We start from the raw sequence: 27,604 nt of genomic DNA on the forward strand, positions 1-27,604 counted from the left end.
AAAATGAGGACACACATGCCTCCCAATCGACTCGAGCCAAATGAAAGCAAGATAAAAGCATTGACACTATCTGATACAATCAGCACGACGGGGCTTGCTTTACAAATAGATCACAACTCTCAAATAATCAAACTCTCCTCACCCAGAGAGCAAACTGCCCTTATGCATTTTTTAAAAGCATCAGTGTCATTACTTAAGCAATAAAATATGAACCCAATCCTGACATGCTGTGACCAGCTCACACTGCCACCACCAAGTAGACCAGAGAGATGAGAGAGTGAGTGAGATGTGTTTCATGTATTTATTTTGTTGCATTTCATGCCAATACACCTCATTTGAATTGAATTGAATCGACAAAGAATGCGAGCTAGACAGAATTGGCTAGTGGGCTGGTGCATCACACGGTTGGCAGGGTGTCATGTGCAGAGTAATGGCCTTGGAGCACATTACATTCTACCTAGCACAGAGCCGGTATGCATTTATGTGTGTTTGGAACTGTGATGGTATGAAATTGGAAAACAGGGGGCTGAAAAAACTAGAAATTGCAGCAAGAATATTGAATTTTGAAGGAATATTATAGTACAATCAGCCGACACAGGGTGACTGCAATCAAACATTTGCTCACCAGCTGGAAACGACCTGTTAGCCCTGCAACACAAGAGACGGTGGAGTGTTTTCCTGCAGCTTTTGAAAAGGGCCACCGCTGCTGCTGGAATAGTACAGCGGGAAGTAGGATAACCTGTCCGTTGTTTTATTGCAGATTACACTATCGCCAATTTTTGAGTAGGGTCGCTATAAATAGAAAGAGACCAAAAGACCCAGATGGAGAGAGAGAGAGAGAGAGAGAGAGAGAGAGAGAGAGAGAGAGAGAGAGAGAGAGAGAGAGAGAGAGAGAGAGAGAGAGAGAGAGAGAGAGAGAGAGAGAGAGAGAGAGAGAGAGAGAGAGAGAGAGAGAGAGAGAGAGAGAGAGAGAGAGAGACCCACTGAGTGAGGCTTTGGCATTAGACGTCTACGCCACAGAACGGGGTGATTCAGTCTGTCAACGCCCACAGAGCATGCCCATCCTCATAAAAACAATGATTCTGACTCGGCTCACCAAGAAAACAACATGACATTTAGCTCTAAACCCTGGTCTGGAACGCCCACGCAGACACAAAAGCATTATTGGGAGAGAAAAAAAAAAGCATAGTGTTGAACAGATTACGGAGAAACAGATATAACAACCCTCTGTGACAACGTGCAAAATGCAGATGCACGCTGGGAAGTCTCCGTGACATTTACACTTAAACCCTGGTGATGATCACATGCGCGTGCGCACACATTAGCACGCTTTCTTCACCTCACACCCACTCAAATAAAATTAAGCTGAAACATAATGAGTAAACCTGCAAAATTCATAAAGACGGGCCAAGACAATAAGGCATCTCTGAGCGCTGCAGCGAACAAATAATCAGTTACGTGATGATCCCATAATCACATTAGTGATAAAAATCCCATTACCTCCTGATTATACATCAGCCTTCTTGCTATCTTCAAATGCTGTTGAGAACAACTACCAAGGACGATGGAAAAATGACTAAGCGACTGCCCCTATAGGCCTCCAGCCATACGAAGCCTTACTTAACCCATACCCTCACATAACCCACACTGTACTGTCACAGCAGCATAGATACTGCACATTGCCTGTAGATCATCCTTCTTTCATTGCACCCACTCAGGGACTAGAGACTGAAATAAAACTTATTTGGGTTCCACTGTGAAACAATGACTGAAGATGTAGTCACACAAAATCTAATTCCAGACAGTGGATAATACTAAATTTCACCCTTCCAGTCATTCGGCACTCATGCTTTTCCGTTCGTAATACCATACTCTCTTAGCTATCTTCCTTCTTTTTTTTTTTGCTAGTGTCTCCCACACGCAGACATCACCACATGTCTCGCTTTCACTCTTCTTATTTTTCCAATGGGAAATTGTCAATTATCTAAATTGTTTCTACCCTCTCCTCTCCTTTTTCCGATTATCCAACTTCACCCTCTCTAAACTTCTAGACATCCATATCCTATAACTGCAAAAAGAAGCACCTCAATAGCATTTCTTTAAGGAAAAGCACATTGGAGACGGACATCTTGTGGGCTGTAATGTGACGCACCCAGCACCATGGACAGGTACTGTTAGTTGGCTGGGATGATGAGAGGGTTTTTTTTTGGGATCCACTTTGGGGCTTCACTCCCATTTGGGGACCTGAGCAGCTTAATGTCAGATGCACCAAAATGACAAGCTGCCGTATGGCATCAGAAATTCAGTGACTGCCGTCATAGTAGACTTGTTCCCGTGGCTGCTTCTAGCTCCCCTCCTCTGACTCAATCACAAATTAACAGAGGGGAAAAAATAAAAATCTTCACATTAATCTAGCGGTTTAACGGACAGAATAGAGGCTGGAGATGTCTTTGTAGTTCGGCTAAAATGAGGGAAGGAGAGATAAACAGGAGAAAGAAAGCCATAAAAGTTCTCTTTTTTTGCGAAAGTGATCACATAAGCGGAATATGAAAGGAAGAAGAATTGCCTCATTTCGGAGGTAGAGAGAATTTTTTTTGCTCCACAGCATTGTGTCCCTGGGTGATTGTCTAGAATATATATATGTGTGTGCTCTGTGAGCAGAATACTGAACACTTCATTTTACCCAATTCACTAAGACTAGAGATTGATTCTCTATCTTGAATTCACAGAAGCAATTAAGGGTAAAAGTCTGTTAGGGACCATTACACCTAATGTACACTTTCTTTCATTGCGCAGTACAATGCGTTTAGACGTTTGGAATAACTGCAACTATCCAGATCAATACTAAATGAACTCCAGATTCAAGCAGAATGTAAGTCCCTCAGACAAGCTTAATGTTGGATACAATTTAATATATTATGGTGGACAATAAAGAGCATTTAATAATGACAAACATCTTATCTTGTCCACATTGCCATAATCCCATGTGACAACTGTTTTTTTATGATAACAGGGAGACTTGAAACATTTGATTTTGCCCTTCAGACAAAGTTCTATCTTTGACAAAATAAAGAAAGCAAAGATAAGCCAGAATTAATTTTGCAAACCTCTCTTTCAGAAAATCCTCTTTATTTGAGGTGGGGGAGAAGTGGGGTGGGAATATGCTGAACCACCTACGCATATTCCTAAAAAGTAATCCAGAAGGCTGTTCACTGGCGTGTGTAGCACTAAGACAGCTCCACAAAGATGCATGCAAATGAAGTGAAGTCTCAAGTGGAGCAACAGGGGAAGAGGGGACCAAATAGCGACTCACTGTCAACTGCTGAGCACACACATGGAAAAGCTTAGCCTTGGAAGCATTTTTGATATTCAAGGGACTTACCACATCACTGAAAGAACAATAAGTCACTATACTTCCCCTTCTCCCTCCTATTCTTCAAACAATCGTTTTTTCCTCTCTCCTATCTGTAAACTGTATGAAACAACAGCTCATTTAATTAAAATGACTTGGCAATACCAAAAACATGAACTAAAGTGGTGGCAATAAGACTAAACGACCTACATCATAAATAAATATAACAACCCTCCTTGAGCCGCTGAAATAACCGCCTTATTATTCCTGTCTATTCCTTAGACTGCTCTGTAAACACAACTGTCTGCCAGTGTGTTTGGAAGTCATGCATGCCCCACTTAAGATACAAAAAATGGAGGAGGCCACACTTTTGCAATCCGCTGCAAAAACAGGATTGCCTAGAGGGGTCATGTCTGGCTCTCTGATGCTGGCTTTGATGTGCAACAGATTTGTAACATTGACGTTCACCTACAAGCCGAATATGGATACAGTCTCACATGCAGTGATATAGATAGTAAAGCATGAGAGACGCCTCTTCAGTGTGTACAACTTTATGCATTCACTCACACATACTGTCGAGCCAACCTGGTCTCACAGAAATCCGTGAAATAGCCACGGATTTCGCTTAACTCAAAATCCGTGGAATAGCCACGGAATCGCTCAAATTTCTGTGAAACTGACACGGATTTCGCTACAATGCAAGTTAATGACAGTCATATCCCGTGGCTATTGGTTTGTTCCAAGACACGTGACTTTCAAGGTCCCAGCGGTCAGAACAAAAAACATGGCGGACAGTTCTCTCATTTTTAGTGAAAAATCAATATTTTGACTTAGTTTCTGCATAAAAATGGATTTTGATCACATTTCTAGCAAGAAATACATGTTTTATTTTCTAAATATTCACTCAGTGAATGTACATAATCACTTTGCATGTTGGAATAGCCACGGGATATGACTATGTAATTAACTTGCATTGTAGCGAAATCCGTGTCAGTTTCACGGAAATTTGAGCGATTTCGTGGCTATTCCACGGATTTTGAGTTAAGCGAAATCTGTGGCTATTTCACGGATTTCTGTGAGACCATGTTGGTCAAGCAGGACTTACATTGCCGTGGTTGATGAAACCGTGTTCCCTGGCGATGCGGTCGGCCTCCTCTGGCCCCCCATTGATCTGGACAGCCCAAGTGTTAGTGAAGACCTCTGCAGCATCAATCCACTTCAGCTCTGCTATCAGGAGGACAAGGACTGTCCATAAGTGCAGCAGGACCACCCTGGCATCCATGAAAAGGAGAACACTTCACAGGGCAGTCTATCCGTCCAGCTGTCACTGCTTCCCAGGCAGAGTGGTGCTGCTCTACCTTACAGCAGCAAAGTAGAACAGTGGCCTAGAGATGAGAGGACAGAGCCGGTTATAAACACAAACATGGCCTTCTTAACTGGGTCACTGTTGGGCCGGAATTACCTACTGCATATACCATTCAGGAAAACACCCAGAACTGCAGCAAAAATAAACAGCACACTCACAGACCTTATCATGCATCATACTTAGCTCACTGTCCACTTTCAAACTCAGGAGGAAAAAAATCATCTTCATAAATGCGCAAAGCATAAATATTAAGTCAAAACAGACAAGGGTTCTGCTGGAAACAGAATTATTTTTCAATCCTCATCTTTTTCAGACCTGAAATGGTAATGTATGATAATGATATACAGTAGGCATGTTGCTGCAATACAAGACAAGCTCCAAGCAAACCACTACACAGCTAGTCGTGGCAGCTATAGACAGTCCATGGCATCAGAGGGAGAGGACATTTAAGCACTCACCCAGAAATGGCTCCTTTTTTTAAAGCATATTCCAAAATTTAAATCAAACCAACCGCTTATTAGGGATGAGAAAGTACTGAAGAACATATTTTAATTGAACAGTAAAATAACAAGCGTGATAAAAAAGGACCATCATTTGAGCACATGTTCAAAAGAAAAAGGATTTTGAAGCTGGGGCATTCGGCTGGCTTTTGATTTGAAGCTCTTTGAGTCGTAGGAAAGGAGACCCATAAGTCACACATAAAACGGGAAGCTTTGTGGTGAGTTAACTGACTCTAAGTCGGGAAAAATGATAAGAAAAAATGATAGGGTGTGGGAATCGGCTAAGTATATCAGTCCATCCTAAGGAAGATGAAGAGGAGGAAGGTGATGCAGGTTTAAATACCTGTCCAGTCCTACTGCTGATCCCACCAACGTAGCATCAAAGTGCCATTCGGTGAGTCAATCCCTGCTACACTGATGTGAAAAGAAACAGGAGCTACTTAGAGCGTTCAATCTAAGGTTTTTTGAATTGAACACATTTAAGTCTGTTGCGTTCACTTATGACTTTCTGCTGGATTTTCTGGGAGGTTTAAAAATTCAAAGAAATTGAATTTCCTATATAAACCTTCTTAGCAGGTACAAAGGGAAGTAGGGTGGGGAGGAAACAGCTGAGCACATAGACTGATTGTTCTACTTACTGCTACGGCAGGATGTTCAAGTCAATATCCTTTTCAACCTGGCAATAGCTGTATTAATAGTTAGATTTTTTCAGCCAGCTTGATGTAATTCTAAATAAAGATTCTAACTTTACAGATAGACGGAAACCATGACTCAAGGTCAATGTCTGACTTTATCCAATTGAGCTGCTACACAAGGCAGCGAGAGCAGCAGTGGGATTCATAATCAGGCGTCAGAAACCAAGGGCACAGTCAATCTCAACATTCTGCTCCATTATGGTGGAGTTTTCAGGTTGAACAACATTTTCTTCGAAACAGTGAGTGTCAGAGGTGTTACCCAATCAGCAGAAAAGTGTATAAAAACGTATATAATACGACAAACTATTCTTAGACATCTCATGTATTTACCAGCATAATGACTGAAAATGAAATCATTATAGGATTATCAAACAAAGGTTTTGATATAACCCTGCCCATTAAAATGTAGTGTGCTTGCATAACACAACAGGTTGTTTGATCAACCACATTTATATTAACGTTTCACATAGGGGTGGGCAATATGGCCATAAAAGAATATCACGATATTTCAGGCTATTTTTGCAATAACGATATTCTTGACGATATTACGAAATACTTAAAAAGATAAAGAAAATATTTATTTTTTTAGTCTGTATAAATAAATAAAAATCTAAAATGTAGTGTGAAGTGCAAATCTCAACAGTTGCCAAATAAAAAAAAAATGTATGAGAAAATAATAAAAATAACCATTTAGGGGTTCCGGGGGCATATTTTAATGACATTTTGTAAAGGAAAATAAAGGTTCTTGTAGGTTTTATTTAAAGCATCTTATTTTGACAGTCTTCTTGTAAGTTCTATGGTGGATTCTGTTAACACACTGTGCTCTTATTTTGAAAGCTGCATGTGTTTAGCGACAGAGAGTAGGTAGTTTTTTGTGATTAAAACAACTTTAATTGTTAGCTAATGTTAACCTTACGCCACTACATCAAGAAGTAGGAATGTTGCCAATATCATGATATGCATTTTTTTTTTAACCATGACAAAAATATACCGATATTATCGTGAACGATACGATATGGCACACCCCTAGTTTCACATTCACATTTATATAATTAGTACAGGTTTTTATTTTTCCAACTATTTGGATTAGCTATTATTCTGATAATTAGTGGAAAATGCACCTGCTGAGATCTCTTGCTCCTCCTGACAGAATGACCTTACGTCCTTCTGGCAGTACTCACAAGATGACTCATGAAGTGGTAGGCAGATTGTCATGATCTTTGCTCAGCAGTTTTAGGCTCCAACAAAAAATAAAAAAAAGATAAACATTTGTATTCTTATGACCATGTGGCCTGTCCTCTATGGCCACCCTCAGGACAAATTAACATTTTTATCCCCAAGCCCCTAAGGCTATAGCAAAATCATCCATGTGGTGTTTAATCTGTCAAACAGTTTCACATTTTGGAGTGTGATGAACATTTTGGGCTTTAGGGGGCTACGAGGGAGGGCTGAAGACTTTCAGTCTTGTTAATGGATTTTTGCAAAACAATAGGAGCCTAAAGTATGTCTTCTGCAAAGTAAGGCAAACCTGCAGTAGAGCAGATTTTTCCACTGCCTGTGCCTGAATTTGTTTAGACTTCTCACAGGCATAAAAGGTGAGGAAATGAACTATGTATTTTCACAGTGCATTCCAGAAGGTGATTATTTTTTGCAGGAGGTGGCAGTTCACCACGTCATCAAGTCTCTTCACCCCGACACAACAGTACTGGTGAAATAGATAGCGCATAATGACAACTGAAAGCAATGAAAAGAGCAGCACATGGCAGCACAGACAGTCCAGTCACTAGGTAACAGTTCAAAGATATGACATCTTATTGTACAATTATATCTTAACATCATGCTAGCACATAGTCATACTCTTAGGGAACAGGGATGAGGTTTGTCACCATTACTCAAGTTCGGATCATGTTAAAAAAAAATCTTCTTTTAGTAAGTGCTTTCATATTGATTTTGCACAGTGAATATGGGTTCTGTCAAATCACTGTCTCTTTCTTAAGGACTTTAATTGAAAGTATGCTTGTTGCTTGGCAGTGGGCAATTTGAAATGTAAGAGGTAAATTAGTATGCAGGTAAGCTGTTGTTTCTACTTTCACTTCTTTCTAAAAAGCCCCTGTCCAAAACAGGGAAACATATCAGAACTTTTTACCAGCACAGAGGGTGCCCTTGCCCTTCATTTTACCCAAACAATTATCCCCTGCTTCCAGGGAGTTATGCATACTATTCACGAAGAGGAGAAGCTCACTAAATACATCTGTGGCTTCACAGATACATTTAGGAGTGGGTGTGATTGGAGAGCAGCAGGAGAGGTGGTGGAAACATGACCAGGGGCTGTCACTCTTCCCGTGGTGCAATTCTTCTGAGCTCATTAGATGCTATGCTGGAGTCACAAAAACAGGAGCAGGGGGTCTGCTGTCACCAACAGGGAGGAGAGATGGAGGAATAGATGGAGAGAGAGAAGGAAAGGGAAGAGGGGGATCCCTCCCCCACACAGCATTGCGGAAAATAACGAGCACATAATAACACAACGCCCAAAACACCTTCTCTCAAAACACAGCCTGGAGAGGAGTTAACAAGAGGCTGCTTACTCTTACAATATACATCAAAGCCATGAAACTGAGATGAAACTTCAACCTGTAAACCACAGGAGAACCTAAGACTTTAGGATCTAAACTACAATGAAAATAGAAATTCAGTTGCATAACCTCTTTCAAGATTAGCACCACATTTGAGTTAAGTGAGCTGGTGGAAATGCAGGGGTGGAAAAGTGACCTGTGCTATGCTAAAATAACACAACAGCTTTGAATTATTAATTCTGCACCTTCTGTTTCAAGCTATTGACAGACCTCCAAATGTAGTTCAGTATCTGGTGGCAATAAGGATGGTAAGAATTTTGATTCCTGGTTTGTCACTTTCTCTAGTATGGAACAGAGCAGCAGCAGCAGCAACAACAGGTAGTTGTTATCACAACATTTTGCTTAGAGATTCTGTCTAGAAAATTCATAATGAGCAATGCTCCCCTCTGCCTCAGCAATGAGACCTGAGGTGCACTTGAGGAGTGCACTTCAGCCCCGACCGATGCGATGGAGCTGCTCAGTGGACAACAGAACACGACTGTGATGCACAAACTAAGCATAGAGTGATTCCTGTCCTGTGACGCCCCCTCACTATTCAACTGTGCAGAGAAGAGAGGGAGATGGATCAGCAATGCATCGGCACTGTGCATTCATTACTGTCTTGATATGATCATTTCAGCCTGTGGGCAACAGAATAGTGCAGAGCACCGCTGGATATTTTACAGCTTTGAGGAAGACTAGCTTTCTAGATATGTGAAGAGCCAGACCGCTGAAAACTGAGTAAAACTCTAGCAAGCTCTGTGGGGAATTTTGATATACAGTAATATCAATATGGAAACAATACCACTTTATGAGACAATATAGATATATAAACCAGGGATACTTAACTTGATTTGCCCAGGGGGGCACCTTTGCAAAATGACAGGGGGTTAGTCAATTAACAAACATTAATAATTGGTTTTATAATATATAATATATATTTAATATTTTGACTGATTGCGATTGCAATACGATACATGATACTAAAAGAAATTGTGATTTAGTGATTTTTGTGTCATTTTTCTAATTTTCACTGAAAAATGTATCAAAATGATCTTGGTGTGATTTTTTTTCCCCAAGGATCTCTTCCAAACAAAAATTATTTTCTTCAGTGTTCAGAACATGATTTATAGGCTGGGACATCCCTGCAGCACCATAATACTTAATCAGAACAGTATTTTGACAAATATTTTGCTTTTAACAAATATTGCACCTTCCTGCAATTTGGATATTGCACAAGTCCACATTGTGATTTCAGTAAAATGTTGATTAATCATCAGCCCTATTAATAATATTTATCAAATAAAAATAAATAAAACAGTAAAAGTTCCATAATCTAGTTGCACTAGCCTAGCACTGCTCATTTATGTGTATTCAGGGGAATTCATAGGATTTGAGGGCTTTATTCACATTCAAAGTACAAAAAAAAAAGATATTTTGCGAATCTGAATTTTTATTTCATTTTAAAATATAAAATGGTCAGAGCCACCGGCACTCTATTGTGTCTATGGCAGTTCTGACAGATTTTGGCAGATTTAGTAGAGATGCACAAATTCTCATGTTTTTTTTTGTTGTTGTTAATTTATTTTTGGTATTAATTCTCCCCTTTGTGCTAGGGGAACAAAAGAATCCTCATTATAAAAAACTCACTGAATGCTTTTAAAGACATTCAGCATTTCATTACAGCATCTTTCAATGAGCACAAATTCAATTATACAAAACACTTATAATATAACCTTATATCAAAGGAAAAAGAAAAAGAAAAAGAAAAAATAACTGCTTCAAAAGCCCTCTACGCTTGCCACACGCCTACCTACTCATTTAGAAAAAAAAACATACTTACAAAAAAAGATTATTTTTGTGAAGCAAAAACTAAATATAATTAAACATGTCAACAGAAAAGTATAAAATAACATATCAAAATGCAAACATGATAAATACAAATAGAAGCAGTTTTCACCCTGTGTTTTTCCTACAGCATGCAATATTCTTTTGTTTCAAATAAACACAAACTTACAGTCGACTACTTCTAAGAGAGATGCATGGGTTGATTTTTTTTATATACAAATATAAGCATATCTGCCTTGTTGCAGCTCAATCCATTTCTCCTCTCATGCAAGATGTGAGATGTAGAGCTGAACAGCCGATCACAGAAAAAAAACGTGATCACAGCACCTGTTGCACTCTTATGCCATGCCGGAGTCCAGCCAGTGGATTCTTCTCTGGATCCTCAGCTTAAATACTGGCTTCTGTTTTCTGAGTCCAACCACGAATAACCACACAACATTTAACCAGCACAAAATTGATATGGCAAATATAAATAAATAAATATCGTCTGATAACGATATACAGCCAATAGCCTAATACATTCCTTGGATTTGGTATTTATGCTTGTATGCATTTAAAGCTATTCACAATTATTTAATTTGAAGTTTACTATTCATTACCATCTTGTGTTTACGGTTACTGCCACATTAGATAATAAAGCTTATTGCTCAACTGTAAAATATATGGCCTCATTATTCATCTTTGTCACAACTCTTTAAAATCCAAATTTGAGGGATCTTTGCCAATAAAAAAGTCCATCAGCCAGCTCTTTTAACACTCTCAAATATCCATCTTGGTATTGGCCTCAGAAACTCAGTATTGCTTAGTTGTAGCCCAGTGAAATGATTAATGAATTACTATCTGCTTGGACATAATTTCCACTGCTGATTAAAATACCAACAGTCGAACCAATAATGTCAACACATTACCAATAAAATGGCACTGACGTAAACCACATAATAATATTTTATTTTATTAGTATAACCCAGATCTAGAGCTACCTCTTATAAAGTGCTGGTAGTGAAAAGTTAGGGCTACAAGAACTGGGCTTGAAACCAGAAAGCTGCCAATTACATTTTCTCACCCATGTGGAAAATGTGTGCAACCTGGGAAAAGACTTGACCGAACCGAGAAACTGCTTAGTGAACAGCAGCAGAGGCTAATGAGTTGTCCCAAACAAACAGCATATGCAATCGGTTAACTTTCACTACATTAGTATCACTATCTGGAGGCACAATGGACATAAAGTGACAGAATAAAAGATACTCTGATGTGGCTTATACCAGGCAATTTCCATTGGTAATGACAAGCACACAAAGCTGTGACAGACCACATGCAGCACTCCAGCTCTATTTCAGGCTGCCCACCAGCCAAATCAACACCCACCATGTGCTCTGGGCTGCCCTCTCATAGAAAAGCAAGGCACAGGAGAGAACTGCAGCATTTGTGAAGTACCACTGACAGCCAAGCATCCTCTCCTGAGAGAGAAAATTGCTCCAAGTTAGAGAGTGATTGGAAAACCAGAGGCATTGCACAGGCATGTTGTGCTCTGTCAGGACAGGGGTACACAGCTGGAAGTGAGCTGTACGGAGATCATCGGAGACACACTTTGAAGTGAGAAGGAACGCTGTGACTGAGTACCACTAAAGCCTGATCCATCTTCACTCCCACTGCCTACGAGCTACGGAGATGGAAAAGCCTGATAAAATGTTGTCTAGGGCAGCAGCAATGTGTCCAGGAGAAAGAATCAATTCTGTAAGTAATGTCCCACACAGAGATCCAACCCAATTTTTAACAGCCATCTGAATCTTGGCATTGTTCCCTGTGTCAAATTTCCTCTCATCCACAACACTCTCTGCCCTAGTTTATAGATGAGTTATATTGTTGACAAGTTTGTCTTCCTATTTCTTTCTCCTCCGCTGCATTCCTGTTTTATGCTTCTTATAAAAATGTGTGCTCCTAAGAGCTCACAACTAAAGGATTACCAGCATTGTTAAACCGAGCGCTGGGGATGAATCGACAGAGCTGGAGTGGTGGTGTTTTGGGCAAAGTGTGTGTAAGAACCACTCAGTCCGACTTCCTCCAGCAATATAAACATAACGCAGGGCCAAGCCTTGTAATAGCTTTGATCTCTTCACTGGCCCCGGCAAGATTTAGGCCTAACAAAGACACATAAAAGATTTAACATTGATGCAACGAGGTAGTGTAAGCACAAGAAGAGGAAGACTGGAGCCTTGCTGTTTGCCTCAATAGCTGGTGACCTTGACTTCCTCCCTTGTTGAGATCCCAGTGGGAGTTGCACTTGAGGTAGAAAATAACAGTGCTAACCAGAGGACAAGATGGGAAGAGTTAGATCACTTAAAGTTTTGTATTTCAGCTTGCTGGTTCAAATTGAGCACACTTTGATTTTCTTAAAACAGGCACATATATCTGATGCCAGTGTGAAGAGGAACAAAGCGTAGTCTAAACAATCCCTGCCTTGCCTCAGAAGCTGAACTAACTGAAATATATTACAGCAATCCCCACCATACACAGATAAAAGTACTTGCTGAGGGGTTTAGCCTATTAAGGCTCCAGGGTGAATAAATAAGAGAAAAACACAAGAGTGTGCAAGAGAGACTGAGATGAGGGAGGGAAGCAGAACATAAATCAGTATTAACAGAGTCAAGTGAGACATGCTGCAGAAAAACTACACAGTAAAAACAAGAGTCAAAACAAACACGCCGTTATCTTACCAACAATAAACTTCAGAGAGGCAGCGCTGCGAGCTGGTCAAGTCATGTCTCCTTCAACAACAAAAAAGGTCCACCTATGCTGGATGAAGAAAGCCTGTTACCCACACTGGGGAAGGATTTACCTGACTGGGAAGACTGGTGAGAGCTGTCGGCAGCGCTGGCAGAGACTTTATGCTAAAATAGCCTCTCCCATTGTTCCCACCCACTCTGCCACGGCTCCCCTCCCTGCTTTGAACACATTTAACTCGTGGCTTTGACAAAAACTAAGATGCCAAGAAGAAAGAAGACGTCGTGCCTCCTCATTCTCTTCTTCTTGCTCCCGGTCGGAGACTCCCCTTTCTCCTGAGGCTTGACTTTCAACTTTACATCTAACCTGAGGCTGTACGTCCTTCACTTGGTCCAGGAGATGAATAATAATGCGACCCGAACACGCCCATTCTCCTCCAAAAGTGCTGAATTCAACTATCCAGTCTTGCTTGTTAGCCGCCACCAACTTACGACCACCACCATGGTTAATTTTTTGCCAGTTAACTTCAACCGTCGCACCCAGTTATTTCTTCTAACGGGTTCAGTTCAGTTTCACATGGCTTGTTTCGCTATGCTGGAATTAATTCACACATGCAAAGTAAATACGCGGATAGAAAAAAATGGAGAATAAAGGGCTACGTGCCAATACAATATATAACGGCTCACTACTGGATGGAGATGACAACAAAACTGCCACAAACCCTTTTCTCCAGGAAATACGTCACGTTTAGAGCCGACTGGACTCGAGCGTATGCTCGATTTGATTCACCGAGGTCGCTGATAGGGGCGGATAACTTATTTTATGTAGCCCAAAGCAGGTAATAACCCCCCTAAAGTCACGTTTATTCACTTTTTATTCGACGGTACCAGTTCATCTTCTTAATGAGGTGTAATTAATCAATTCGTTGTATCATATTCAATTATAAATCCGTGATATATTGCAGTAAAAGTATACAGTTGTACATGGAATTATCTGTAACGACAAAACCTCGATGACTGCTTTTGTAATGGTAAAACGACGCTTATTTGGTAATATATTATTCAACAATCTACAATGATATACGTTGATTTCAACTGCCGGCATGGTTATTTTATTGTTACAAATTATTTCTGGACTACGCTTGTATACAAAACGCATGCCCTTGTTTTCCAGACAGCAAGCTGTGTACCGCTGTGTGTGACCGCCATCTACTGGATATCCATTCAACTTACACCCATGGATAAAAAGCACTTTGCACAGTAGAGGGTGCCATAATACAGAGCCTGACTCTGCACGGATATGCCATGCACCCGTTACAGCATGGTATGAGTAAAACCAAGCCCGCTTTCAGCAGCTCCCCCTTTAGCACGAACCAAAGTTATCCCGGAATAAGGACAGCACGCATGTGCCAGAACCCGGATGTACATATTTCTGTACTCGTCTCTATCCCCCGTCTTGCCAAGTTATGACAAATTTGCTCTCAAAAAGAATTATATATCTTAGCAGCGCTTTAAAGCGTTGCCATTCCAAACCAGTCCAAACCGGGTTAACCAGCTGTGACACAAGTCGACTTACGTGGATGTCACATCTGAGTGACTCCACAACAGTCCGTTAAGGAAGAGCTGCACTGTGATTTACGGTGAGAGAGCACAACTTGGTAAAATAACGTGCATATATTTATTGTTTAAGCAAACATGCACGTTAAGAATACATGTGAACACTTTCAGCCCCGTCGTTTCTATGTGTTGCTGAAGTTGGGGTGACAGACGTAACGGCGGGCTGCTAATGTTTCTTCCTATCATCTTGTGTTGCAGAATACATCCTGCAACTTTGAGGATGGACTTTCGCGGCAGGAGGCATGAGCGAGGCAGCAACTGGACCGACCCGGAGATAGTGGAACTGCTCCAGCTGTGGTCCGATGAGTCGGTCCAAATTGAACTGGAGAGCTCACTGCGGAACCAGCGGGTGTTTGACCGCATAGCCCACATCTTGCGCGAAAAGGGCATCTACCGGACCGGCGACCAGTGCAGGGAGAAGATAAAAAAGATGAAGCTGGAGTACCGCCGCATTAAGGACAACCACAAAATGAGGTCCTGGAAGTTCTATGATGTGATGGACAGGGTGCTGGCGAACAGACCGGCTATTACCTACTCCTCCCTGGGTGGAGCTGTTATTGCTCAACAGGTGTTTCAGAGCCCGAGTGGGCCTGATGCATACCTGCAAGGAGTCCCAGCAAGCGCCTTTGGTCCTGCTTCGTCAGGTGGGTTTCTGTTTGGTCAGCCTCCAAAACCTGGAGACCCACTGGATATTAAATGTGAAGATGTTGAGGAGAGTATGCTGAATTCAGGCGTAGCCCCCCCTGAGATGTACTACGGATCTGGAGATGATCAGGAGACTGATGGGCAGTCTCTATTGGAGCCAGAGGACTCTCTGGGCCAAGGAGAGGGCTCAACAAATGCAAGAATCTCACCTTCAGGTTGCCAATTCAAATATTATTATTATCACCATTACTGTCATTAGGTGTGAAAGTGAATAAAAAGTTATTTCTCTTTTTCTTATCCTCAGGTTTTAGTGACCTGAACATTGCCAGTTCTGCTTCAGCTGCCACCCAGTCCGTTGGTGGTCCCGTTCCACAGGGAACATCTGAGCAGCCCAGTAATAGTAAGAAGAGTTTTCATCACCCAACCTCTGGCAGACAGAAGAAACGCTGCCAGGGAGGCAAAACATCATGGGGCCATGGGGGTGCTCGGTGCGTGGGTCAGAGGAGCCTGGATAAAGCCCTGGTCAGCTTCCTGAACTGGCAGCAGTCAGCAGAGGAGCGCCTCCTCTCCCTGGAGGAGGCACGGCTGGACAGAGAGCTGCAGGCTGAGGAGCGCAGGGAACAGCGTGAGGAGAGGAGGGCAGAACAGGAGCGCCAGCACGAGCTCCGCCTGTTCAGCATGCTCACGGGGGCACTGGTTGCTGTCAGACAGGGCGCTCCGACTGCTGCAACAACACCCACTGACCCCTCCTTCTCACCCCCAGCTCATCTGTCAGCATCGCTGATGACCACAGCTGCTCCCTCTGTCTCGTCATCCTCATCTCAGCCGCCTTCAGAAGCTCCCACTGCACAGGCTGTTCAGGAAAGAATAAAGTCAACACCGCCTACATCTGTCAAGGCCTGCAAAATGTCTCACAACGTTTTGGCAACAGCGAGAGGTGCAGAAACTCCTGCCCCTAGCGTGTACCTTTCGAACCGTGGCAACAGCATCCGACAACATCAAGGCATGCTCCAGGAGGGGTATGCCCAATATCTAAGGGACAAACACCATGACACAGAGAACCCTGATGTGAGTCTGTGTCATGCATAAATATCAGTTACAGCTGTCAGGTAGTGCAAAAAAAATGACTTTTTTCTTACTTCTAGGGTATAATCAACTTGGGTACCAGTGAGAACAAACTATGCAGTGACCTTCTTCATAAACGAGTAAGCATTAATCCTGTTATATCTAAATTATTCCGCCTGCATTCACAAATGAATTGAATTGTCCTTTGTGCTACAGCTGACCAAGCCTGACATGCTACATGTTGAACCATCCTTGTTGCAATATGGAGACTGGAGGGGGCACACATTGTAAGAGATTCAAGTGGACCTTCATTTTCATTGTAGATAAGTGGCTCATACAGTGGTAAAGTAGATTTTAACAAGACTTTTCAAAGTAAATCCCTCTAATAACCTTTCCATCTTGCTCTCTTTCAGCCTCAGAGAGGAGGTTGCAAGGTTCCTGACTCACTACTGCTGTTCTCCAAACCCACTGAAAGCTGACAATGTGAGTGAAGATTACTGCCTTGAATGCTTGAATGTAACACAAGTAATGTGAGCAGGCTGTGTAGGACAACTGCGACAGTAAATTGAATATACTATATAATATAGGGAGATACTGGATATTGTACATGGAGGGAATGACAATACATTTTACCTTGTAATATGTTAAAACCCAATGGAGTTTGTGGAAAGCATATAAATAGCAGAGGTGGAAAAGAAAACAACATTATATTAGTCACACTCTGTGCAGATGACAGTTTCCATTCTGTTAGACTGCAACATTTTATTTTTCTCCACAGTGTGTCAGAGGTTAATATTAAACACATTTATATGCCCTTTTCCCTTGGGGACAATAAAGTCTAACGTCTTTTATGTCTGTAGATAGTTGGCACTGTGCCACGTGAACCACAACAGCACTACAGTTCTACCTGTACATGAATGAATTAATAATTAAAATAAAATCAGAATGAGTAGTTGCAATTTCGACTCTGTTGAAGAATGTTTTCTTCCCATGACCAGGGCCCCCCTTGCCTTTAGCTACAAAATGTCACTCGAAACAGCACGTACCAACTAGGAAGAGACTTAAAATGACCACAAAGAAACATACAATGACTACAACGAGACACAAAAAGATTCAAAACAACTGAAAGGGACATAAAATGTCTACAAAGAGAAATAAGTGACCTTAAAGAGACACAAAACAACGACAAAGAAATGCAAAATTATGACAAAAAGGGGCAATTCAACCAGTGAAAAATAAGTACAAAAAGACCAAAAAAGCATATGACTGCATAATGCATAATGACTACAAATAGACACACAACCACAGCAAATAGAAGCTCAGCAACTCTAAAGGCAGTGTTTGTTTGCCCAGGGTTCCATTGTTTCATAATCCATCCATGCCCATGACTGATACAGATGTCCATCACATTATATAAGTACTGGCAAATAAGTCTTTTAACAAATGTTTTATACAGCTGCTGCAGAACTCCAGCCATTCATTCTAGAAATGAAGGCAGCAGTGTATGCAATTAATTTATCTGATTAACTCAGTAATGCTTATAAGTATGTTAAATGCTGCAACTGAACTGAAAGAACAGCATTTTTTTTGTGGGTAACCAACTTAATTTGCTGATGTAATAAAAGGCTGTTTTAGTATGTGGTTGAATTTGTAGCATATTTATCTGGCCTCCTTCTGTGCCTTAATTGGGTCTTTCATAACCCTGTGCATGTGTGTTTATTCAGGTTGTGGTGATGAATGGCTGTGCTTCCCTCTTCTCGTGTATTGCTACAGTAATTTGTGACCCTAAAGGTAGGTTCAGAATGCACATACACACAATAACAAGAGGAGTTGTTGGGGTTTTTTGGCCTTTTTGTATTAAAAATGATCATTGAACAACAATAACAGAATGGGGAAGTTGTAGCATAATAATTTAAACTCAACACTTTTTCATTCTTTTATTTATTTAGGCAGCTACACAAATTGCTTATTCTTTAGTGCCACTGCAAAGAAAGGCCCAGTTTTAAGCAATGTAGTATATTTGTTTTGCTTTATAACTGCCTTGGAAATCATAAGCCTGGAAAGCAGCCTGTATTTGTCCATTTATTTCCAACTTGGACCACTTTGATGTTAAACCATTCATTTGCTAATCTAAATTTGCCAGGCATATTCGCACAAATTGTACTAATTTGTGAATTTGCTGCTAAATTAGCAATGAAATGTCCACTAATAACCCAAATAGTAGTAATTATGTGTTTGTTTTCCATGTGGTCATTGTGTGTTTCATGTCGTAGATGCCATTCTCATCCCTACTCCTTTCTACGGTGCTATCAGTGAGGATGTAAAATTTTACAGTGATGTGAAACTCTTCCATGTTCCTCTCGATGATGAGGTAGGATTCAGAGCCTGGTTTGCTTACAGTGTTGACTATGTGCATGTGTAAATGTTCTTATTGTGTCTTACTACTTACTGTAATATAACTCACATTTATAGGGACATTGCATTCAACTGCATCATGTGATCTCACACAGTAAGGTGTATTGTCCAATTTGAATGCTGCTTTCTTATTATTTTATATTTTTAGGTTGATGGCAAAGCCAGTCGACCGTTCCACCTTACTGTCAGCAAGCTGGAAGAAGGTCTGAAAAGGGCTAAAAAAGAGGTAATTCATTAATACGTCTTTATTTAAGAACGTAGCCTTAATGAATATGTAGAGAAAGACGGAACCACTCCAAAAAGACTCTGCTAAAGTTTATATAAACTGCTTGGATGCTCTGTTTTCCTCAGCGATTTGTTTTTCAGCTTAATTTCTAAAGACTGTGAAGACACATTTATATTTATGTAGGAACTCTCCGTCTCTTTCAGGGTGTGACCATCCGAGGTGTTATACTGATAAACCCCCACAACCCTCTGGCTGAGATCTATACCCCAGAAGAGATGATTGCCTTCATGGAGTTTGCCAAAAGGCATGTTTTCCCAACTGTTATCTCACACTGTGGCCTAACACTGTTATCCTCCCGACAGTCCTGTAGTTCCTTTAAGCACATTGCCGATGCACTGCGTACAGTTCCTAGTGTGAATTCTTTGATTTTATGGCCCAAGAGCTCTGTCCCGTGTGTAGAATATCAAGCACTCTTGATGGAGTTTTATCACCTCTCTTAACCATCAGCATATTGTCAAGTGCAGCCATGTGCCAAGGAGTCTCCTGCATCATCTATTGTTTTCTTAATGATCTTGCCAGAGTAATTCCCTCCACAGTCACTTGCAGGCACTGAGCTGTTGTAACCATAAACCACAGTGCTTTTACACTGACGTAGGACGTTGAAGGGACCATTTTACATTTATGTTGCATTTTCTATGTCATAAACAATCATTAACAAGATAAAACCAAGGTTTATTAATGTCACACTGAACATATTTATCTTTCCCTCCGCTATTTCCTGCTTTAGAAATGAGCTCCACACTATCGTAGATGAACTGTACATGCTGACGGTGTTTGATGAATCTGTCGCCTTTCACAGCGTCCTCAGTACAGACAGGTACTGTATGAACTTAACCTCTGCATGATTACTCTATTAGACCCTTAATCATAGCAACTGTGGCTGCAGACAGTCTCTTAACAGCTAACGATGTGCTCTTTTTTCAGGCTGCCTGACCCACAGAGGACACATGTAATGTGGGGGTTGAGCAAGGTACGTGCTGTGCTGAAGGAGTGTGAGACTGTGAGACTTCTGACCGAACAGTGAAATCTCAGCTTTTCTTCAGTGGGTGTTTGCTTTCCGTCTTCTTTGTAATTGGCTTCCTTTTGTTGTCTCTAGGACTTTGCAATGTCAGGAATCAGAATAGGCACCCTGTACACTGAGAACAGAGACCTTGTGGAGGCTGTGGCCCAGCTGGCCTCATTCCACGGCATCCCTGGAACCACCCAGCACCAGGTAGCACAGCTGCTACAGGACAGAGGTATGGATCCAAGTTTAAAACAGCTACATGTATTTAAACAGAGATACTGTATGTGTTTTATTGATAGAAATGTATATATGCATATACCCAAATATGGATGTATGTATGTATGTATGTATAAACTCCTCAAAAAAAGTTTGAGAATGAAAAAGAAATTGCCAAAATACCCTGAAATATTCTCCTGTTGGTATATTGCAGGGGATTTTGGCACATTCTTTTGGGCACTACCCACACCTTTACAGGTGCATCTCAATACATTAGAATATGATGGAAAAGTCCATTTCCAGTAGTTCAAGTCAAATAGTCCCAACCAAGTATTGAGTGCGTATAGATGGACATACTTTTTAGAGGCCAACATTTACATATTAAACATACTTTTTTAAAATTGGTCTTTTGTAATATTCACATTTTTTGAGAAACTGATTTTTTAGGTCTTCATTAAATGTAAGCCATAATCATTATAATTAGAAGAAATTAAATAAATTCAGACGTGAAATGTTTCATTCTGTGTGTAATGGATCTATATAATGTGTTATTTCCACTTTTTAAATTGAATTACTGACACAGACACTGACACAGAAACTGCCTTTAAACAGCTGTACAGCTACACTGTAAAAATGGAGAATGTGGCGTAGCAGTCATTTTTCAGCTGCAGGAACAGTGCAGATATGCCAATAATGCAGGTGTGGAAGACCCAGAAGTTCTAGTAGCAGGCTGAACCTGAAAATGAAAACTTTAAATGCACTGTACTTTACTTGATATATACAGTGTTTAATTTTCTGTGAAACAATTTTCCCCTGAGAAATAATCCTCACATCAACCCCCTTTTGGTAAAGACCAGTCGTAATTCAAACTAATACAATCAGCTGTCCTTGTACATAACAAGCTGTTTGTTTGGTTGAGTTTAAATTCATAAATTCAAATTATTTTGGATGCAAGCTTTTCAACAATTCAAACATGGGCTTTGTAGTGGTTTCCTGGCTTCTGAGAGATATTGTTTCCTTTTCGAGCTGACTGATATGACAGGAGCACAGCATGAGGCTCTGCTGCACAAAGATGTGAAATATTTAATCTACATAGCTATTGTCACTTTGTACTCCTGTGTTGTAGAGTGGATCAACGAGGAATTTCTGCCTGGGAACAGGTGCAGACTGAAAGCCGCTCACAGTTACATCACAGCAGAGCTGCGGAGTATGGGCGTCCCCTATCTGGACAGACGTGCTACACTGTATCTCTGGGCTGACCTCAGAAAGGTAGCAGGATCAAGGTCACACTAATATGTTGGGGATGATATTTAAGTTCCTGCTCTCACTACTTCTTAAAAACTTTTCTTCTGTTGCAATGAGCAGCCTTGTCTCTCCATTTTTGTAGTACCTCAGAGAGTCGTCGTTTGAGGAGGAGCTGTCTCTGTGGAGGTTTTTCATCAGACGCAAGGTGGTGTTGAGCTGTGGTCAGGCCTTCTCCTGCTCCTCCCCTGGCTGGTTCCGCATTGTCTTCGCAGTCCCAGAGCACCACCTTCAGCTCGGTCAGTCTGTCGTGTAATATGCCCGCTACCCTCCGTCTTTCTATTATATGTTGAAACGTTTATTCCATTTTTTCATGTTTAACATAAACTGTGTGTCTTTGGTTTCCCTCTAATTCCCATTTTCTGCCCTAAACTAGACATTGATTAGATCATATCTGTTATTTTCTTTATTCAGTGAGTGGTTTGTGCGATTTTCAGTTTATCTCCCTCTTTGTATCTTAAACTAGGTATTGATTGGATAATAGTTACTGACTTGTTTTCTGTTATTTCAGGCCTGAAGCGATTTAGGGAGGCCTTGAAAGAAATTGAAGAAAAAAGCTCCAGCCCTGATTCACACTCTATCAAAGAAGCCAGTGAGGAGAGCACAAAATCAGAGAAAGAAGACAGCGCAGATTCAGACAATGCCGCGGTTGTCAACTCAACATCATCACCCCAGAGCAAGTCATCCGACCGGCTGAAGGAGAAGGATAGCCCTGTTCCTGACACGGGCTCGCTGGCCGCTGAGGGGTTCGTGTTGCTGGACTGCCAAGCATCGAAGCCCGCAGACAACCTGGACTCTCTGATTGGCACGCTCAGGCAACAGATCCACTCCTCTGATTGGCTGGAGAAAAACACTCCAGAGCTGTCTGCCGGGGAGGACCCAGAGATTCTTGATGTATTCAAGGCCCTGCTGCAAAGAGCCAGAAAGTAAGCTTAGGATAAACAGGCACGAATTGTAGCTGCCAAATTTCAAGAGGCAGCACTTGAGCATCCTTCTTAGTGCCTGCGTTTATCGTGAAAAGCTCGACACAAACACCTGACACGAGGTCAAATCTGATGCCTGTTTTTGAGTTAAGAGGGAAGATTAGCTAAGAACAGGCTAGAGGAAAAAGAGGAAAAGTTAAGCAGGCAAGGCCAGGGTGCAAGGACAGGACAGATTATTTTTCTATCTGCACCTCAAGGCCTTATTTTTACTCTGCTACGGGAGACGGCCTTGTTTTTTAAATTTTATTATCAAGACTGAATGCTTATTTACTCTAAGTGAATGCCAAATGTAAATGAACAAATCTGTCATTCTTAATACTTTGAATCTGAACCTTACATCCTTATTATTTGGTCATATGCACTTTATTGTATGAGAATGTATTGTACTTTCTATGAAGTTAATGATCTGTGAATAAAGGAATTCATTAATTCTTTATTTGACCATAATGTTTCATTTAGACTTAACTTGAATTTGACAGGACATCTTGAGTTTATGTTTATGTTTTTATTTTTAAATACTTTATCCTGTGATATTTCAGCGTGACATTTCTTTAACACTTTCTCCGGGTGGGCTGTGGGCGCCATTCCATTGCAGCAAAGGCAAGCGAAGGCGGTGGTATGACGAAGAGGAGAGACATCAACGCCATCAACCACATGACACGGTGCCCCGCTGTGAGAAACCGAGAGTGGGATTTCCTTAATCGTTGTCATGCATAATGACCTGCTGACACCCCCCACACATTTTCTGCATTTGGCATAAGCAAATGTCTGAGTGTTATATTGCTGTTACAGATTCTCTCTCAAGTATGAAGGGATTTTTGGCAACAGAGAACTTCCTTTTTCTGTTAAGTTATTCCTTATTTCTTGTCATGATATAAGCTACACAAACTTCTGCTTCCTCAAATATTGAATGGCTGTTGTTGCTGCTTTCACTTTCTCTACAGTGTGAGGTGGGGGGCCACAGTGGAGAATTCACGGGGAAATTTAGCCACAGGCTGGGGGAGTTTCCATTACAGCAGAGGCGGAGTAACTGAAGGCTTTGCTTTTGCGAGTGAGGACTTGTGGTCCTGAGCAGTACAAGGAGGGTGTTCACAGTGTTTGTTCAGTAGTGTTTGTGTAGCAGCAGTTCCTGTAGGATACACTTTACTGTACCTGTAGACAAACTAACCTAACAGCTTTCTTCTTGACACCTTTTTGTTCTCTACAAAACTGAAGGTAAGACAGTAATTTAACTGCAGTTCCACTTTCTGAAAACTAAGTTTAAGTTTAGTTTTCAGACAGATTTTTGCTCTGTTACTCAATTTCAATCCACTCTAATTGCACATCTGTTTCATCCTGTCTCTTCTGTTTCCACTGCCTCTTTCTCCCTCAGTGCTTTAGAAATATGAAGTTGCTGGAGCTGGGGGACTCCATCAGTCGTTTCAGGTTTTCTCAGTCCTGTGTGGGGTTGGTAGGCTGCCTGTGTGTGTGCTATGCAGTGTGCACACCGTTCTGGCTGAAGGACAGGGGACTCTGGACAGAGTGGAATAACACTACAAGTGACCAGACAAGTAAATATGGCTACATCTTCAACGGTGAGCAACAAACTGTGTTAACGCTTTATATTAAGATCCTTGTAATAACCATTAATTAACAAGTAATAAGGCCTGTGTAAGTCCTTACAAGATGCTTATTAACATTATTGTGTCTTTATAAGCTTATATATGTATTAATAATGGCATTAAAAACACCCATGACCCACCCATTATGTCTTTGCCATGCCTCTATTAATCTTATTTTGTTTGCTTATTGATATTAAAATGTACTTTATTACTCATCTATTATAAGTTAACTATAAGTTAACTATGCTTTTTGCAACTACCGGATCTAAAGCGAGAACAATGTCTTATTACTTGTTAATTAATGGTTATTAAGGACCTTATTATAAAGCGTTTTTACATACCATTTATTTCTGAAGTAAACAAACCAAATGTGTCATGTGTTTAAAGCTGTCACTCAGGGCTAGGTTAAAGGTTTGACTGCCATAAAATAACAAATGTATGAGGCATATTAAATTAGGCATACACATCTTTGCTGTGCTGTGTTGATAAGGCAGCTAAAGATTAGCCTCAGGGTGACTTTTTTTTACTCCAGAGGGGATCAACATCAGTAGGAGCTTTTGGAAAAACACCGGGTTACAGAGGAGCTTCTCAGCAGTAGTAAACAAGTTTGAGCTCGCTCCTGTACCAGAGAAGTACATTCTTTTCTTGAGCTTTCACAGCTGGCTGGAGGCAAATGTGCTGAAATCTTGGTTAGCTGTTTTTTGTCAGCTGTATCTTGTTTCCTGTCATTATTAACTAAAAGAAATGGCATAATTGGTATTACACTGACATTGTTGCTACACTCTTTCAGAATGAATCTAGCGTTGTGTAACAAAGTCTTCAGCCCGTGCTTTGCGTGTAGGCACAGGTATACAGCAAGCTAATCCACTTCCAACAAGGGTTAAAGACAGGCGTTGTCCAAGCAAATTTTTCAACTTTAAAAACAGTATTTGACAACAAATTTGATCATACCCATTATCATTTTTATCTTGAATAAATCAATAACTACATAAAAAACACAATAAAATTAAGGGAAACAACTGCAATTATTACTCATTTATTGGGGGAGGAAACAACAACTAAATAAGATAATTTAGGTTCGGAGAGAGGTCAAAGGTCGGGTTAAACTTTCTTTGTTGTCTGTTAAGATTCTTGTCATTATTTGCTGGGTCACAGGCAAAAATCTTGCTGTAATAATGTCAGTTAAACTGCTATTTAACTGTGAGTTGGGGTTGCTGTTAGGAAAACAACAAGTACATGAAACTGCTGATAACAGTGAACAAAAAGAAATTGTCCCCTGATAGTGATTGTTGTAATCCAATGTGTCATTTATTTACTATGCAAACACACTTTCAGAATGAATGTTGTGTAGTGTGAGCTTAATATACACATGAAAACTCCCTAAAAAGTACATGAACTCTTGACTTTATTCTTCTGGTTTCACATGTAGGCAGAGACATGTTGCTATGGCGTTCATGAGGAGTGTCATCACGTTTCACTTCATCGTATGACCTATTTAAAGTAGAAGCTATAGTAGGAAGTGTGAAAAACTAAAGTTCAATCAATCTTTTTTACCTTTCCCATTTTTAACTGTCTGTATATCCTACAGCCCTGGAAGCAGAGAGAGTGTTTGGAGTTCTCTCCTTCATCATGGCTGTGAGCACCGGGGCTCTGTGTCTGGTGTTTGCCCTCTGCTGGACATCTGAGACGGTGCGCTCCTACTCCAACACTCGCTCTCTGCTCATGGCAGGACAGGCCCTCTACCCCACCACACTGCTGCTGCTCACCATGGCCTCTACAGGTACCACCACTGAAAAACAACATGTTTTTGTGTTTGACTTTATTAATAATTACACTGCTGTTGTTTGGGGAGTTTTAAAATAATGTATACATTTCAAATAAAGCAGTAAAAATAGCCTCAATTCCAATTAACCTCCAAATAGCCTTTTGCAGTGTGTAGTTGATGTCAAACCCACAACCTCCAGAAATACTTTTATGTACTTCTCATTTACATAGCCTGCAGGGCAGCAGTTTTTAAGAGACTTTTTACTTTCCTTGGAATTGCAGTTCATTATCATACAAACTCTTTTCTAAAGCTCCAGGCACGTAATAATTGACCTTAATGACTTTTTTCTTTTCCTCTCCATGATACTTGATTTGACTCATTTTTCTCCTCTATCCACAGGTTTCTTCTTCCTCTTCAGCTGGTCTCTCTTCACATATCAGAACCGGGAAGAAATCCATCAAGACGTCTCCAGCCTCGGCTCCTCCTATTGGCTGGGGGCTTTAGGTTGGGTCCTGCTGTTGGTCGTGGAGGGGGCAGTTTTTATAGCTGAGCAAGCTGTTGTTCCGGACATCATGCCAGACTTAGAGCAGGCTGTGGAGTCGTGGCGGATTTCCTTTCAACTTAGGGCCGCTAAACGCTCTTTTAGCGACAGTTATTTTCCTGGTAACAGCAAAAGCAACATGACTCCCAGGAGCATTGAGTGGGGTTCTGAAATAAGGACATGACAGAGGAAATGAATGGGAATGTGTAAGTTACACATTATTGCGCACAGACTCAATGAAACACCAGCAATTCCTCGCTGCTTTATAGATCTACAACCAGACTGAATATTGATTAACTGTGTTGGGAGTTAAGTGTTTGCCAGAGGAATTAAGTCTGAATCCTGAAAGCCAGATGGACTGAAGGCTCCAGCTTCCAGAGCTGATCATGGAAGTTATTTTCCAGGTTGATTTCAGAATGAACTACAGATCAATGATACTGGCTGGGAAACTGGGCACCGAATGTCAAATGACAACTTTTCTCTGACAATGTGTGTTCGTCATAAAGCTTTGTTCAAATTTGCCCCTGGGCAAAGATTAAGTTTCAAAGTTTTCAGATGAATTATTGTAAACCAAACACTCATTAAATATTCACTACTACCTCGAAGTTAAAGTTTGAGTGGGAGCTGCAATGTAGTTCATGAATGTTAAAATAGCGCCATCTAGTGTTAACAATATGACACTTTTGACAGTACTCAACACAATTTTTTTTTAAAGGTTTATAGGGATTTCTTAATTATTGGCAAATATGAACTGTGTTCCCTTGCTGTTTTCCTACAACAAGTTGCCCTTTTTGCTGATGACGATGATGAGAAATAAATAGCACACATATCTGTGGTTGTACCCCTTTTCACTGATCCCTTATTTTTTTTATTATCAAGTAGTTGTCAGATGGAATGTTTAACAAAGCTTAGTTTGATTATGCTGGTCATGTGCTGTCCACACCCTTCCACAGCAAAATAAAAGTTTTCAAAGTTTACATCCTTCTGGGGAGCCATTACAAGTGGATAGGGTTAAAATGTAAACCTATAGATATAACAATGTAAATTCTCTATTCAGTTACTTGCGTTA

General features: G+C 40.8%; 3 protein-coding genes across 3 annotated transcripts in view; 2 read left to right on the forward strand and 1 right to left on the reverse strand.

The window, feature by feature from the left end:
* furinb (furin (paired basic amino acid cleaving enzyme) b) overlaps window positions 1-13,765 on the reverse strand; it is an 86,974-nt gene extending 73,209 nt beyond the window's left edge. The window contains exons 1-2 of the mRNA XM_059334413.1: window positions 13,088-13,765; window positions 4,458-4,737 (exon numbers count right to left, since the gene is read on the reverse strand). Of these exons, the coding sequence (XP_059190396.1) occupies window positions 4,458-4,634 (177 nt within the window). The 5' untranslated portion in view covers window positions 4,635-4,737; window positions 13,088-13,765. The remainder of the gene's footprint in view (window positions 1-4,457; window positions 4,738-13,087) is intronic.
* Window positions 13,766-13,786: 21 nt separating this feature from the next.
* accs (1-aminocyclopropane-1-carboxylate synthase homolog (Arabidopsis)(non-functional)) lies at window positions 13,787-23,064 on the forward strand. The gene is made up of 17 exons (XM_059334412.1): window positions 13,787-13,932; window positions 14,268-14,733; window positions 14,909-15,570; window positions 15,660-16,423; window positions 16,501-16,560; window positions 16,637-16,707; window positions 16,834-16,903; window positions 18,145-18,211; window positions 18,694-18,791; window positions 18,984-19,061; window positions 19,265-19,365; window positions 19,849-19,938; window positions 20,046-20,091; window positions 20,218-20,359; window positions 21,470-21,612; window positions 21,731-21,884; window positions 22,157-23,064. Exons 3-17 carry the CDS (start codon window positions 14,931-14,933, stop codon window positions 22,573-22,575), a joined length of 2,943 nt encoding a protein of 980 aa, XP_059190395.1. The 5' UTR covers window positions 13,787-13,932; window positions 14,268-14,733; window positions 14,909-14,930; the 3' UTR covers window positions 22,576-23,064.
* A 452-nt stretch (window positions 23,065-23,516) lies between these two features.
* On the forward strand, window positions 23,517-27,381 carry si:ch211-256a21.4 (uncharacterized). The gene is made up of 4 exons (XM_059334416.1): window positions 23,517-23,843; window positions 24,001-24,202; window positions 25,818-26,009; window positions 26,394-27,381. The coding sequence occupies exons 2-4, from the start codon at window positions 24,013-24,015 to the stop codon at window positions 26,717-26,719; spliced, it is 708 nt and encodes a 235-aa protein (XP_059190399.1). The 5' UTR covers window positions 23,517-23,843; window positions 24,001-24,012; the 3' UTR covers window positions 26,720-27,381.
* The last annotated feature ends 223 nt before the right edge of the window (window positions 27,382-27,604 follow it).

Source organism: Centropristis striata, chromosome 6 (assembly GCF_030273125.1).
Source record: "Centropristis striata isolate RG_2023a ecotype Rhode Island chromosome 6, C.striata_1.0, whole genome shotgun sequence".
Classification (NCBI taxonomy): Eukaryota; Metazoa; Chordata; class Actinopteri; order Perciformes; family Serranidae; genus Centropristis; species Centropristis striata.

Coding starts and splice junctions, on each gene's coding strand:
- si:ch211-256a21.4 (XM_059334416.1), top strand. CDS start 24,013: ATGAAGTTGCTGGAGCTGGGGGACTCCATCAGTCGTTTCAGGTTTTCT. Junction 24,203..25,817: donor ATATGGCTACATCTTCAACG/GTGAGCAACAAA, acceptor TATATCCTACAG/CCCTGGAAGCAGAGAGAGTG. Junction 26,010..26,393: donor GCTCACCATGGCCTCTACAG/GTACCACCACTG, acceptor CTCTATCCACAG/GTTTCTTCTTCCTCTTCAGC.
- accs (XM_059334412.1), top strand. CDS start 14,931: ATGGACTTTCGCGGCAGGAGGCATGAGCGAGGCAGCAACTGGACCGAC. Junction 16,424..16,500: donor ATGACACAGAGAACCCTGAT/GTGAGTCTGTGT, acceptor TCTTACTTCTAG/GGTATAATCAACTTGGGTAC. Junction 20,360..21,469: donor ACAGCTGCTACAGGACAGAG/GTATGGATCCAA, acceptor CCTGTGTTGTAG/AGTGGATCAACGAGGAATTT.